The following is a 13,047-nucleotide window of genomic DNA, read 5'->3' as shown; positions in this document are numbered from 1 at the left end:
AGAAATGAATACAGACTAGGGATGGGAGTTTTTATACTCTTCTGGCCAATTCAAAAGGGAGAATCCCTGCTCTGGCCAGAAGAAGACCCAGCTTGGGCCACCATTAGTCGCAGGAGAATGCTGATTCGGGGACGCCGAATTTGCCCGAATTTATTTGGCGTCCACCCGAACTCGCCGAATTCAGCTCGTTGTTTCCCCGCCTTTTTGACTTCGGCTCTATCCGAACTGGAAACCGCCGAATCGGGGAAAATTCGGCTGTTTTCATGTCGGATGGAACTGAATTGACAGGCCTAGTCTGGAATCCATGCCCTATGAGGAGAGACTTAGGGAGTTGGGTTTGTTTAGTTTGGAGAAGAGAAGGTTGAGGGGAGACATGATAGCCATGTTTAAATATTTGAAGGGATGTCATGTTGATGAGGGAACTAGCTTGTTCTCTGTTGCTCCAGAGACTAGGACACGGATTAATGGATTTAAACTATTAGAAAAGCTATTCCACCTAAACATTAGGAAGAACTTCCTGACGGTGAGGGTGGTTCGATGATGGAATGCACTGCCTCGGTGGATGGTGGAGTCCCCATCTTTGGAGGTCTTTGGGCAGAGGCCAGATGGCCATCTGTCGGAAGTGCTTTGATTGTGGGATCCTGCATGGTGGGGGGAGGGTTGGGGTCACTGGGGATGTGGGGGGAGGTAGTTGTTAGTTTCCTGCATTGGGCAGGGGGTTGGACTAGATGACCCTGGTGGACCCTTCCAACTCTATGATTCTATGACCCCGGTGGCTCAGCAGAAATGAATATTTGGTGGGTAATCCAGCCAATGGTATGGTGCTTCAAACTGGAACAGATTTCATCTGCCATGCAAAATGCCACTCTCCTTCCAGTACTCACCATGTTCATGACAGTCAGGACATACTTCTCAACATTCTCAGTGCCATGGTATTCCACCATCTTGGTGTCAGCAACCACCAAGGTCTCCACCCATTTCTCCTTGCTGACCGAGCGTTGCTTAATCTGGCGCTTCCTCTGCTGCTTCTGTTCCCATCTCTCTCTCCTCTTCTCAGACTTCTTAAGGCTTTCTTGGAATTTAAATAAGAGAGATTATGACAAGTCTGGAACCAGAATGCCTTTGACAGGCACCAGTGACCATCCATAGCCTCCTTCTCTTTCAGAACAGAAATCTGTGCTAAGAATCATAAAGTTGGAAGGGACCACCAGGGTCATCAAGTCCAACGCCACACACAGTGCAGGAAACTCACAACTACCTCCCCCACACACTCCCAGTGACCCCTACTCCATGCCCAGAAGATGGCCAAGATGCCCTCCCCCTCATGATCTGCCCAAGGTCATAGAATCAGCATTGCTGACAGATGGCCATCTAGCCTCTGCTTAAAAACCTCCAGGGAAGGAGCGCTTACCACTTCCTGTCCCGAGGAAGTCTATTTTACTGAGGAACCACTCTGACTGTTAGAAAATTCTTCTTAATGTCTAGACTGAAACTCTTTTGATTTAATTTCAACCCATTGGTTCTTGTCCGACCTTCTGGGGCAACAGAAAACAATTCAGCACCCTCCTCTATACGACAGCCCTTCAAGTACTTGAAGATGGTTAGCTTTTCCTCCCTCCCTCCTTCCTCCTCCACTTCATCACCTGTTGCCTCTTCTGGCAGGTACCTGCTCAAGTCCCAGGCAGGGCTGGTGCTGAAGGGAAGAGAGTTTTGCGCCTTGCATGGATCCTCTGTGGAAGAACATGTTCTAAGGCAATGGAAACCATCCCTCACACCCCCAGATGCTTTGGTGAGGAATGCAGCAGCCAGATTGCAGACAAGAGCCTCTTACAGAGAACATATTACCCCTGCCTTGAGAAAAATGCCCTGGCTGCTGGTTTGTTGCCATGCTCAGTTCAAGGTGCTATCTTAGATCTTGAAAGCCCTAATTGCCTGAGACTAGAATCATAGAATCATAGAGTTGGAAGGGACCATCAGGGCCATCAAGTCCAACCCCCTGCACAATGCAGGAATTTTACAACTACCTCCCCCCTCCACACCCCTAGTGACCAGAAGATGGCCAAGATGCCCTCCCTCTCATCATCTGCCTAAGGTCACAGAATCAGCATTGCTGACAGATGGCCATCTAACCTCTTCTTAAAAACCTCCAGGGAAGGAGAGCTTACCACCTCCTGAGGAAGCCTGTTCCACTGAGGAACCGCTCTAACTGTTAGAAAATTCTTCCTAATGTCTAGACGGAAACTCTTTTGATTTAATTTCAACCCGTTGGTTCTGGTCCAACCTTCTTGAGCAATAGAAAACAACTCGGCACCCTCCTCTATATGACAGCCCTTCAAGTACTTGAACATGGTTATCATATCCCCTCTCAGTCTTCTCCTCTTCAGGCTAAACATACCCAGCTCCTTCAACCTTTCCTCATAGGACTTGGTCTCTAGACCCCTCACCATCTTTGTTGCCCTTCTCTGGACATGTTCCAGCTTGTCTACATCTTTCTTAAATTGTGGTGCCCAAAACTGAACACAGTACTCTAGCTGAGGTCTAACCAGAGCAGAGTAAAGAGTTAACATCACTTTGCGTGATCTGGACACTATACTTCTGTTGATGCAGCCCAAGACTGCATTTGCCTTTTTAGTTACAGCATCACACTGCTGACTCATGTTCAGTGTTTGGTCTACTAAGACCCCAAGATCCTTTTCACACACACTACTGCTTAAACAAGTCTCCCCCATCCTATAATTATGCATTTGATTTTTCCTACCTAAATGCAGAACTTTACATTTGTCTTTGTTGAAGTGCATTTTATTAGTTCTAGCCCATTTCTCCAGCCTGTCAAGATCATCCTGCATCTTGGCTCTGTCTTCTACCATAGAAGACTAGATCATCTGAAGCATGGCCTGCTTCCATACATTGCTGTTCATCAATGTAGGCCTTTGTTACCTTCCCTCTGAGGAAGGAGCAGGGCCTTTTCAGACATGGCACCCTAGCCAAGGACTATTCTCCCCACCACCTGCTTACCTGGCATATTCTGGTAAGGACCTGGAGTCAGTAGAAAGCACATTTATTTGTACAGGCTTTTTGTTAAGTGAGATGCTCTGTTGATCATTTACTGTTTATTTTGTTATTTATTCTTTCTTGCTTTATTGGTTCGTATTCTGTTAATTTACTTTATTCATACCCTATTTTTAATTGGTTACTTCTGCTCTTCTGCTTTAATTGTGTTGTTCTGCTATTGAAGAATTGCTACTCATTGCTCTTTGTTCAATTATGCTGCTTTAAGAGCTCACTCCTGTGCCCAGCACCTGAAAGGGAAAGGTAGTCTCCTGCACAACACCTGGTCCTTCCTGACCCAGGTGATGTCACATCCCAACGTTTACTAGGCAGACTGTGTTTACGGGGTGGCTTTGCCATTGCCTTCCCCAGGAGTCTACATTTTACCCCCAAGAGCCAACACATCGCCAGGCAGGCATATGTATCTCAGCGTTAACACCGCTATTATATCCAGGAGTTACGCAGGAGGATCCCCACGGTGCAGCAGCTGGATACTTTTGATGCCCTCACGACTGCTAAGGCCTGGCTGTTTTGCTATGCTTGTGGGGTGTGGGGTGGGCTTTATGTTTTTATCTTTTTCGTGAATTGCACCAAGGACCTTTGGGTTGGGAGGAATAGATAGAGATGTTAAAAATAAATTAAAAACAACACCTTGATTGATCTTCAGTGGTGTGAAACAGCCAAGAGTGCAGATTAAAACTTCTGAATTTTGTTTGAGAAAACAAATAACTAAAAGCAGTCCTAGTTTTCACGCACAAAAAACTGCTGTCTTCAAAGAAGAGCTGCCTTCTAACGGAAACGTGTTTCCTGTGAGGGAATTTCATCCGTTCCTAATCAGAGTCTTGACCTGAGGTCAATTCCACATTCAGGGCAAGTCAATCCAAAATCCCCAGGGACATCACACAATTTGCTCCCAAATCTCCACAACAGCAACGCATATAAACGCAGGAAGGAACTTTGAGGGAGAGCTTGTCTTCTGGCCAGGATGCTGGCGTGATTCTGCCTCCTTGCACACGACCCCCCCAACCCAACCACACTCAAATCATGTGGGCAGCCACTTCAGGCGGGGGGGGGGGGAAGAACTCTAGTGAGCACAACCCACTCAGAAATTCTGAAAATGCCTCCCTGAACCACGTCCAAAGACAGGGGCGTTCCCCATTTTGCAGTTTTTCAGATCACTCCATGCTTAAATAAAGGGGGAACTTCTACAATGGTGTCAGTTCAGGAGATGCGCTCCAGCACAGTCTCCTGTTGGTTCTGTCTTGCACAGTTAACTACCTGGACTGAACCCTGTTTAGCTCCCGTCAAGATCTGATCTCACCACACTCCATTGGGAAGCCTCCATGTCTTCTCACTGTCTGTTTTATTGGCCTTGTTCCTGACAGACAGAATCCTGCATTCCTTTCTCCGTGACAACAGATTTTGACTAAATTATGGGAGAGTTATTTAGTGCCTTTTTTACACTGTTTCTCCAAGGAAATATGACCAAGCAACATCTGGATTACCTAATGCCTTTAAGGAGGACAGGTATACCAGTGGCTACTACTTGGTGAGTCAAGAGAACCTCCAAATTCAGAGGCAGTCAGCCTCTGAATCCCAGCGCCAGGAGGCAACATCAGGGGAAGGCCTCGGCCTCTACGCTCTGCTTACTGGCCCTCCAGAAGGACTGGTTGGCCACTGTGTGAGGCAGGATGCTGGAGTAGATGGATCCTCACTGGTCTGATCCAGCAAGGCTTTTCTGATGTTCTTCTCAAGGGAAGGCCTCGGCCTCTGAGCCCTCTTGTTGGCCCTCCAGAGGCATGGCTCGGCCACTGTACGAGATGGCACGCTGGACTAGATGGGCCACTGGCTCTTCTGATGTTCTTACTATGCTAGGAGGAACTTCACCTATTGAACCTCCACATTCAGCGACAGTCAACCTCTGAATCCCAGTGCCAGGAGGAAACATCAGGGGAAGGCCTCAGCCTCTATGCCCTGTTGGCCCTCCAGAGGAACTGGTTGGCCACTGTGTGAGACAGGATGATGAACTAGATGGAGTGATCTAGATCAGTGGTTCTCAGCCTTTTTCCAACCGTGGCCCCCTTCCAACCTTGTTTCCTTCCTGTGCCCCCCCCCCCATCCTACTGGTAGAAATATAGCTATTTAAATGTTTTGTTTGTAAATAGCCAAGGAACAAAGAAGCATAAACAGTCACATACAAAATGCATGCATGCAGTTCTTATTGGGAAACTGAAATTGGAAAACAGTTTATATCAGATTTGTAGAAATGAAGGGGTTGCACCGGTTGATTCTGAAGAAACACAGAGGGAACAACCTCTCCATGTGCACAGAGGTGAAATAAGACAGAAGCTCAATATTAGGAAGCAGCTGTCTTGCAGCTGTTCAGGGGACAACATTACCGTGCACTCCACACATCCTGACATCTGCAGGCTTGGTGTCTGCCACAGCGATCAGCTCTTCTGCCTCATACTCAGGAACACTGCGGCGATAGATCCGGTGCGGCTGGGCTGCGTTCTCCCTGGGTCTGCTTGCAGACAGCGGTTCAAGGAAGAAGTCTTTGTCAGCCAGCCGGAAGACACCTTTCTGGAGTGGGAGAGAAGAATGTAGGAGACCTCCGCGCTTGCCTTTTGCAGAGTTTTGTCCCACCAATGGTGACTTGTTTCGCTTCAGCTTATTTGGATCAAATCAGGAAAAACTAAAGAACAAACCAGAGCACATAAAGGCCGAGCTGCATGTGTCATGCACAGCATGGCCAATTGGCCTTCTCCGGTCTAGGATGTCCTAGTAAACAAGCCAGCCAGGCTGTCTGAACAGTCAGTCAGGAGTCCTTAAAAGGACGCCTTTAAAAACCAGGAGTCTGTCAAAATGCTTTCCCTCTCCAGTTAGGGTTTCCATTGCTCCCCCTGGACCAGCCCCGGCACCTCCGATTGCCTCGCCTGCAGCGGAAGCTTTTCCTTTACTTGCTCTCCATGTCAAGAACAGCTTCACCGGTTGCATTTCTGCTTCTCAGGCTGATGTTGAAGGCACAGAACTAAGGCCAGTCAAGAAAGTGGCCACCTGGAATGGCGCTGCTGGGACCCAGAGGCACCAGCAAGCAGAAAATGGAAAAACAGACAAAACCAGCCCTTTGGATCTACACCCAGCTAAGAGGCGTCAGATGGTACCGCTTTGGCCAGTGTCCCTGGATTCTGGGACAGAATAAGACCTTCCAGGATCAGCCCCAGTGCTAGCCGTGAGTGTTTTTCTCACCGGGGGAGGTAAGGGGTTATGAGAGACAAGTGAGCCCCCCAAAGTCTGTGGAAGAGTAGCTACATTTTGTATGAACTGTTCTGCAAAAATGTGTTTGTAAGCATTTTCTAAAAATGAAATGCATTTTTTTAAAATTAATTTGAAAAGGACATGGAACATCTGACACAAAATAACAACTGCTGCACTAGATGTTGGACAAAAATAAGGTGCCCATGAAATGACAGAACAATTAACAAGATTTGATCTCATCAGAAGTCTGACAGAGATCTGTCCTGGCTGCTCCAAAGCATAATTCGTGCGGAACCACAAGATCCTTACCAGCCCATCGCAGGTGCTGAGGGCAGCCAGTCCAAGTCCCCATTCCTCATTCTGAACCGACCCAATCATGTGGCAAGAGTTCTGGCCATCGGCCCGGATCTTGGCACGAGCGATTCCTCCGTATCGCCTCTCGCTAACGAACCCGGGAGCAAGGAGGTGGCCGTTCAGGCTCAGGTTGAAGCTAAGCTCATGTCCCTGGTGGTGCAGTTTGTAGAAGGACCGCTGGGAGTTCTGGGAGGAAATGGCCCTTTTGTAGAGGAAACGGTGGGACAGGTTGTAGGAGACGAAGAAGCCCCGCTCGTTCACCTTGATGGGGTGGACAATGTCGTAGTCGCGCTCTTTCAGCATGGATCCTGCACCTGTGGTGGAAAATGTCAGGATTATCCGACAGAGAGAGCAACACCGGCCCTCTCTAAGGACCTTCTGCACCTTGCTTGATGGGGGCGGGGAGGAATGACCCAAACTCACAGAGACCATCAGCTGCAAGCGATGGGAAGTCCTGGTGTCCAGGTGGGAAAGAGACAGATCGGGACAAAGCACACCTCCCTGGGACCCCAAATGCAAACGGGACTTTAAGAACTGCTGAAGGGGGGGGGGGACAATTGATTTTGCTCCCTGCCTCTTGCAAGATCACTTTAAGTCTTAAAGATCTGGAGTTGGCGGTCACCGAGAGCCACAGGATGGTGCGAGGGGAGGGGGAGTGAGATGCCAGCGGAGCCTTTCTCGCGTGTCCGGCACTTGCGCCTCGACCGGCGGCGGGGCGGGGGGGGGGGGCTCATCTCTGGCAGATGAGGCCAGTGTTGGGGAAGCCTGGACCCTTCCGAGAGGTACGGCCCACCGACCCGGGATGGGACAGACCCCTGCCGGGCGCGCCTGTCCTTTTCAAGGCTTTCTCAAGGCAGCGGGGCCGGGGGGGACAGGGGCCGGAGAGGGGGGGCAGCAGCTCCTCCAGCCTGCCCCCCACCCCCAGGAGGGTCTGCAGCCTCCTGCCTGCACCGGCAGATTGCCCGCTCCCCCCATCCCTTCCGCTGGGCTAATGGGGGGGGGGTCAGTGGTTCCCTCCCGCTGATCCGCTGGGGACCGCAGCAAGAGACGCGCCCGGCGCGCAGCTGGCCGCCCGGAGCCCCGCGCAGCCATCGGGGGCCCGGGCAGAGCCCGGGCCCCCGATGGCTGCGCGAGGCTCCGGGCGGCCAGCTGCGCGCCGGGCGCATCTCTTGCTGCGGCCCGCGGATGGGGAGGGCGCGGGAAGCAGGACCCCCCTTGGCCCCCCGCCCCCTCCCCCCGGCTCACCTGGGCGGCCGCCCAGCAGGGCCCCGAGGGCGGCCAGGGCCAGCAGGCGGAGGGCCGAGCCCATGCCGGCCGCTGCCTCCCGGAGCGCCCGCCTCGCCGCAGCCCGCCTGGCCGCCCCGGCCAGCGCCCACGCCCCCCGCCCCGCCCCGCCGGAGGGGCGAGGACCAGGGCACCTCCGGCGGGGGGGGGATCAGGAGCCCCGCCCGCCGCCCGCCCCGGCGGGACTGCGCCCAGAGCGATGGAGGCGGGGGGAGGGGGGCCACCTCCCGCCCCCGCGGCTCACGGGTGGGGGGGGGCAGCACCTAAGGCACGCGGCCTGGGGGGGGGCGGCAGGGGCCTCGGGGGGGGCGCCTGGAAATCCCACGGGATGACACCTGCTCCCCACACGGCAGAAAGCGGCTCCCCTTTGGGCTGGCCGCAGCCTCCAGGTGGGACTGGGGGATCCCCCGGAATCGCAACTCATCCCCAGGCTGCAAAAACCCGTCCCCGGAGAAAACGGCTGCTTCGGAGGGCGGACTGTGGCCTCGGGCCCCACGGAGGGTCCCTGTCCTCCTCTGGCTCCATCCCCAAATCTCCGGGAGGGTGCTGACCAGGACCTGACAGCCCTATCCATCCCCCCCCTGGTGGCGGGGGGGCGGCGGCTGTGGGCTGGCAAGCCCAGTGCCCCTGGAGGGAACAGCTGCTTGGGAGGGTTGGATGCTAGGGCATTATACCCTGTGGAGGTCCTCCCTCCACCCCCCCCCAAACCTCCAGGAATTTCCCAACCCAAAGTGGGCAACCTTAGCTAAGGGCAGGGGTGGCAAGAGACTCCCAGCCCCACTTATGGCGTTGGCAGCAGCCAAACAGCATGAGAAGCCTGTCGCATGCAGGGGAAAATCTCAGCTGGGCCTGGGACTCCCGTGCCACAGGCACCACTTCCCTCCCCACCACCCTCTGCCTTTCTGGGCTGCTCTCTTTGCCCTGGCATGCAGGGCAGTAAACAGCAGGGAAGTCTTGAATAGCCGTCTTCTTCCTTGCCTTGCCTGGGTGGGCATGCGGGTGGCACTCTGCATTCCAGCGCATCTCTTTGCATTTACACCTCCTCCCGTATGCTTGCGCAGTGGGCTACCTCTGCAGCAGCAAGGACGGCGCCCTCGGCCCAGAGGGCAGCACCCAGGGCCCCCTCAGGATTGTGGGGAGATTCCCGGTGGTGTGTTCATCCCCTCTGCCCCCTCCCCTTTTTGGCCTGCATCTCCTGCCGGGCAGTCTTCCAGGCAGGACTCGGGGTCAAGTGACGACATGCTGTGAACTTCCCACCACAGCATCATTTTCTGAGTAGGATGCCTGCTGTTGTGTCTGGTGGTGAGCAGGGTAGCAATGCAAGTTGGCCTGCTGCCTTTTGAAACTCCTCCCGCATGGCCTGGCTTGGGGAGTCAGGCCAAGCTGGAGGGGCCAGGAGGCGGCAGTGAGCCAGGGCGTGGTGTCCTGGTGCCAGCAAGAGCCAAATGGAGTGGGGCTGGCTTGGCTTTTCAGCGAGTCTGCAGCACCAACTCTGCTCCCAGGCAGCCTCGAGGGGCAGAGCTAAGGAAGAACCTGAAATTCCTGTGCTTGGACATCCAAAAAAGCCATCTAGGGGGAACTGCAGCTCACAAGCTGGGTGCCGGCTTTGGTGTAGACTCCAGGCTTCTACCTTGACCAGCAAACCAGCTAACCAGCGTTAGTTGGGGGCCAGAGTTTGCATGTCATGACAAACGGGGCTGTAAGCAGCCAACGCTCCCCCTGCCTACTGAGCCGGTTGTCGGCCAAGTGTGACATCTGGTGGAGAAAGAGGCAGCTGCTTTGGGCTAATGTACATTTTAGAACTGTATTCACGCCGGCAGCGTAAACACAGAGTAGATTCATCTGGGGGCTCTGATGGGGTAGGTGGGGGCTTTTTGCTCCTGGTTGCACAGCAGGGAGGGGGTTGCCTCTTCCCAGAGGTCCACTCGCCCTCTGTCTGTGCAAGACCCCTTTGGAGACCTGGGACCTGCCGGGGACTTCTCTGCCCTGACTCGGCTTTCTGGGGCAGAACGCGCCTCCTGTCCCCCCCCCCCCGCCCCTTGGCTCACCGAGGCGACAGCATCAGAGTCAGCAGGCTGCATCACTCCAAACTCTAGACTTGATTTATTGATTTAAAGCATTTTTTATGCTGCCTTTCCGCCCGATCAGGGTCCAGAAGCCAGGAAACATAAAAACATTTGAACAATTAAGAACAAAATTTAAATGATAAAAAAGTCAATAAAACACACACAAACCACCAACAGGAGAGCCCGGGAGGAGGGCCAGGAACTGTAACTGGGGGTAGGCCAAAGGGGACAACAGAAGTCTTCACCTGCTGGTGGTGGACACCTGTCAGGCCTCAGCAAGTCGATGCGTTCCAGGCAATAACTTTCCTCCAGACAATACAGCGAGTAAAAGTTTATTTCAAGAACAGCGATTTCAGCAGGTCAAAAGACTTAAGGCTAGCATACAGGTATGGGGAATATAGAAACTTATATAGGGTGGGTACAATGGGGTTGATTGGATTATTGGAAACAAAGACACAATACCGAAGCAAACTTCGGTAAAGACACAATACCGAAGCAAACTTCGGGAAAGACTTGAGCAAAAGTATTCAGAGTAAAATGCGTGCAATTAAGTGGCTGATCTTCCCGGGCTCCCAGTATTGTTTTGCGGGACCCGGTATCAGATCAGCCATTACTGGGGGCGGTCTCCATTGAGCTGTAGATCTTGGGCAGGAGACCAGATGCAAACGGGGAGGGACGGAGTGCAAAAGGACCCCATTTTGTCCGTGGGGGAAACCATCTTATTTCTATCTGGGGCTGGCGGAGAGCCTATCTGACAACACCCATACAGGGAGACAGAGGGTTCTCCCTGCGGAGGGGGAGTTCTGACGTTTGGGGCCACTTTCTGACTTCCTGTCGTGGTACAGGCAAGGAGCGAGGGCTGTAAGCGTAGTCTGGGGAACAGTCCAAGGTCATTCACAGCGAAGGCAGAGTCCGAGATATCAATACAGGCAAGGGAAGTCCAAGGGGTTAGTCAGAGCCAGTCCAAGAAGTCAGGATAGCAGGGAAACAAGGCAGGTACTTAAGGAGGTTGGTGACAAGTTGCTTGCACAACAGCCCAGCCTAACTGATGGCTTAAATCCCTTCCCCTGCTGCTGTAGCAGCCAGCTGATGCTGATGAGGCTGAGTTCACAGGTGGGGCTTCAGCCCTGCTCTTCCTCATCACTGCTACTGGAGAGGTTCCTGTGTAAAGCCTTCAGCCTAGCACTCTGCCGTCTCTGCTGCATTGCCAGACTGACCTGTTTTCTTCTCTGCTCCAGTGGTCCTGGCGAGGCCTCTGGAGACACTGCATGTTGCAAGGTGTCAGGTCCAACTGGAGTCCTTGAGCTGGCAGGCTGCAGACATGGTGAGTCATCTCCTGACTTTGGCTGATCCTCTATTCTGGCCTCTACTTCCTCTTCATCAGAGGAGGTCTCTGCAGGCTGACTCTCTGCAGGCTGACTCATGACACTTCCCCGTGGGCCTCTGTGCCTGTGCCGGGTGCCTTGGGGTGGTGTTTGGGTTTCAGGGCAGTGGGGTGGGGGGCGGAGTCAGCTTCCCAGAGACATCTAGTTAGGGTAATGTAGCGGTAAACGGGTTCGTGGGGGAAATAGAGACCCGAACCGTTATTTCAAGAAAACAGTTTATTCTGGCAGCTGCGACCCAGAGGCCCTAATGGGCAGAAATCTCTGAGTCCCGATCCTACTGAGGAAGGGATATTTATCCAAATTCAAGATATGACAGCCATCAACATTCAGGGCATATCTGATTGTAATACAGACAGAGAGGTGGCCGTAGAGTAACAGTTTCACCCAGTTCTTGGGATGGTTCACTGCAACCCGCCGTGACTCTTGCCCCAATTACTAGCACACAGACACACAGAGAGGCCCTGCCCGGCAACAAGCTATCCCCTTGCTGTCCTAATACATTTCCAGAAAGGAAAAGAGATTATTGTGTGTGTGTGTGTGTGTAAAGTGCCGTCAAGTTGCAGCCGACTTATGGCGACCCCTTTTTGGGGGGTTTTCAATGCAAGAGACTAACAGAGGTGGTTTGCCAGTGCCTTCCAAATTGCAAAATCAGTGGATCTTCCATCGCCAGGGGGAGTCTACCTTGCTGTCTCAGTAACCTGTAGGACTCCCCTGTCGGTGTCGGACCTGGAGGTGCCCTGGCACTTGTGGGTCCTGGGTGAGTGGCGGAGAGAAGCGGGCATCGGCGTGACCCATGGGGGGGCAGCCACCGAAAAGGCCCTGCTCTCTCCCGTGCCCGCCAGACCAGCACCTTGGGTTGACGGGGCAGTCCGGGGGGGGGGGGGCTGCAGCGGCCGGCTCTCCATCCCTGGCGCGGCGGGCGGCCTCCGCGCCCGGCCTTCCGCCTCCCGGTGCAAAGGAGGGGGCCGCCCCCTCCTTTGCACCGGGAGGCGGAAGGCCGGACGCGGAGGCCGCCCGCCGTGCCAGGGATGGAGAGCCGTGGAAATATAGTACTAGGCTCAAACCAATTAATTTAAATAATACACAAGCAAACTATGCAAACATATATTGTGAACGATGTGTAACATCTACAGACAAGTGAAAACAGCAGTGATAGTATGTACAAGCAAATCCAAGATGGAAAGTCTTTTTCAAGGTAAGTAAAAGTCTTATCTCTAGGTAGTTTTCTTCAAAAAGCAACACAAGCTGAAAAATTGAAGAAGTCCACAGTAACGCGGTCCGGATGCACACTCGCGTTTTCACTGCAAAATTGCAGCTTCATCAGCTGGAATCTTCATGGATATTAATTGATTGGTCTTTGTAGATGCAATAATAGCAATCTAATACAGAGAGAATAATTCAGTCTTGATGCACCAAAAAGGCTGCTCAAAATGGCTATGGCTAAGTTACTGTGGACTTCTTCAATTTTTCAGCTCTCCTCGTGTTGCTTTTTGAAGAAAACTACCTAGAGATAAGACTTTTACTTACCTTGAAAAAGACTTTCCATCTTGGATTTGCTTGTACATACTATCACTGCTGTTTTCACTGGTCTGTAGATGTTACACATCGTTCACAACATATGTTTGCATAGTTTGCTTGCGTATTATTTAAAT

The 13,047-nt window shown here is 52.7% G+C and overlaps 1 protein-coding gene across 1 annotated transcript in view; it reads right to left on the bottom strand.

Annotated features, from left to right (window-relative positions):
- The window catches only part of ADAMTS7 (ADAM metallopeptidase with thrombospondin type 1 motif 7), a 59,646-nt gene extending 51,677 nt beyond the window's left edge, over window positions 1-7,969 (bottom strand). The window contains exons 1-4 of the mRNA XM_056865761.1: window positions 7,906-7,969; window positions 6,616-6,974; window positions 5,448-5,631; window positions 885-1,072 (exon numbers count right to left, since the gene is read on the bottom strand). Of these exons, the coding sequence (XP_056721739.1) occupies window positions 885-1,072; window positions 5,448-5,631; window positions 6,616-6,974; window positions 7,906-7,969 (795 nt within the window). The remainder of the gene's footprint in view (window positions 1-884; window positions 1,073-5,447; window positions 5,632-6,615; window positions 6,975-7,905) is intronic.
- Between the last annotated feature and the right edge of the window lie 5,078 nt (window positions 7,970-13,047).

This window comes from Euleptes europaea, chromosome 20 (assembly GCF_029931775.1).
Source record: "Euleptes europaea isolate rEulEur1 chromosome 20, rEulEur1.hap1, whole genome shotgun sequence".
Taxonomy (NCBI): Eukaryota; Metazoa; Chordata; class Lepidosauria; order Squamata; family Sphaerodactylidae; genus Euleptes; species Euleptes europaea.
Note: the sequence above shows the minus strand (reverse complement) of the source record. Positions and strands in the feature narration are given on the sequence as shown.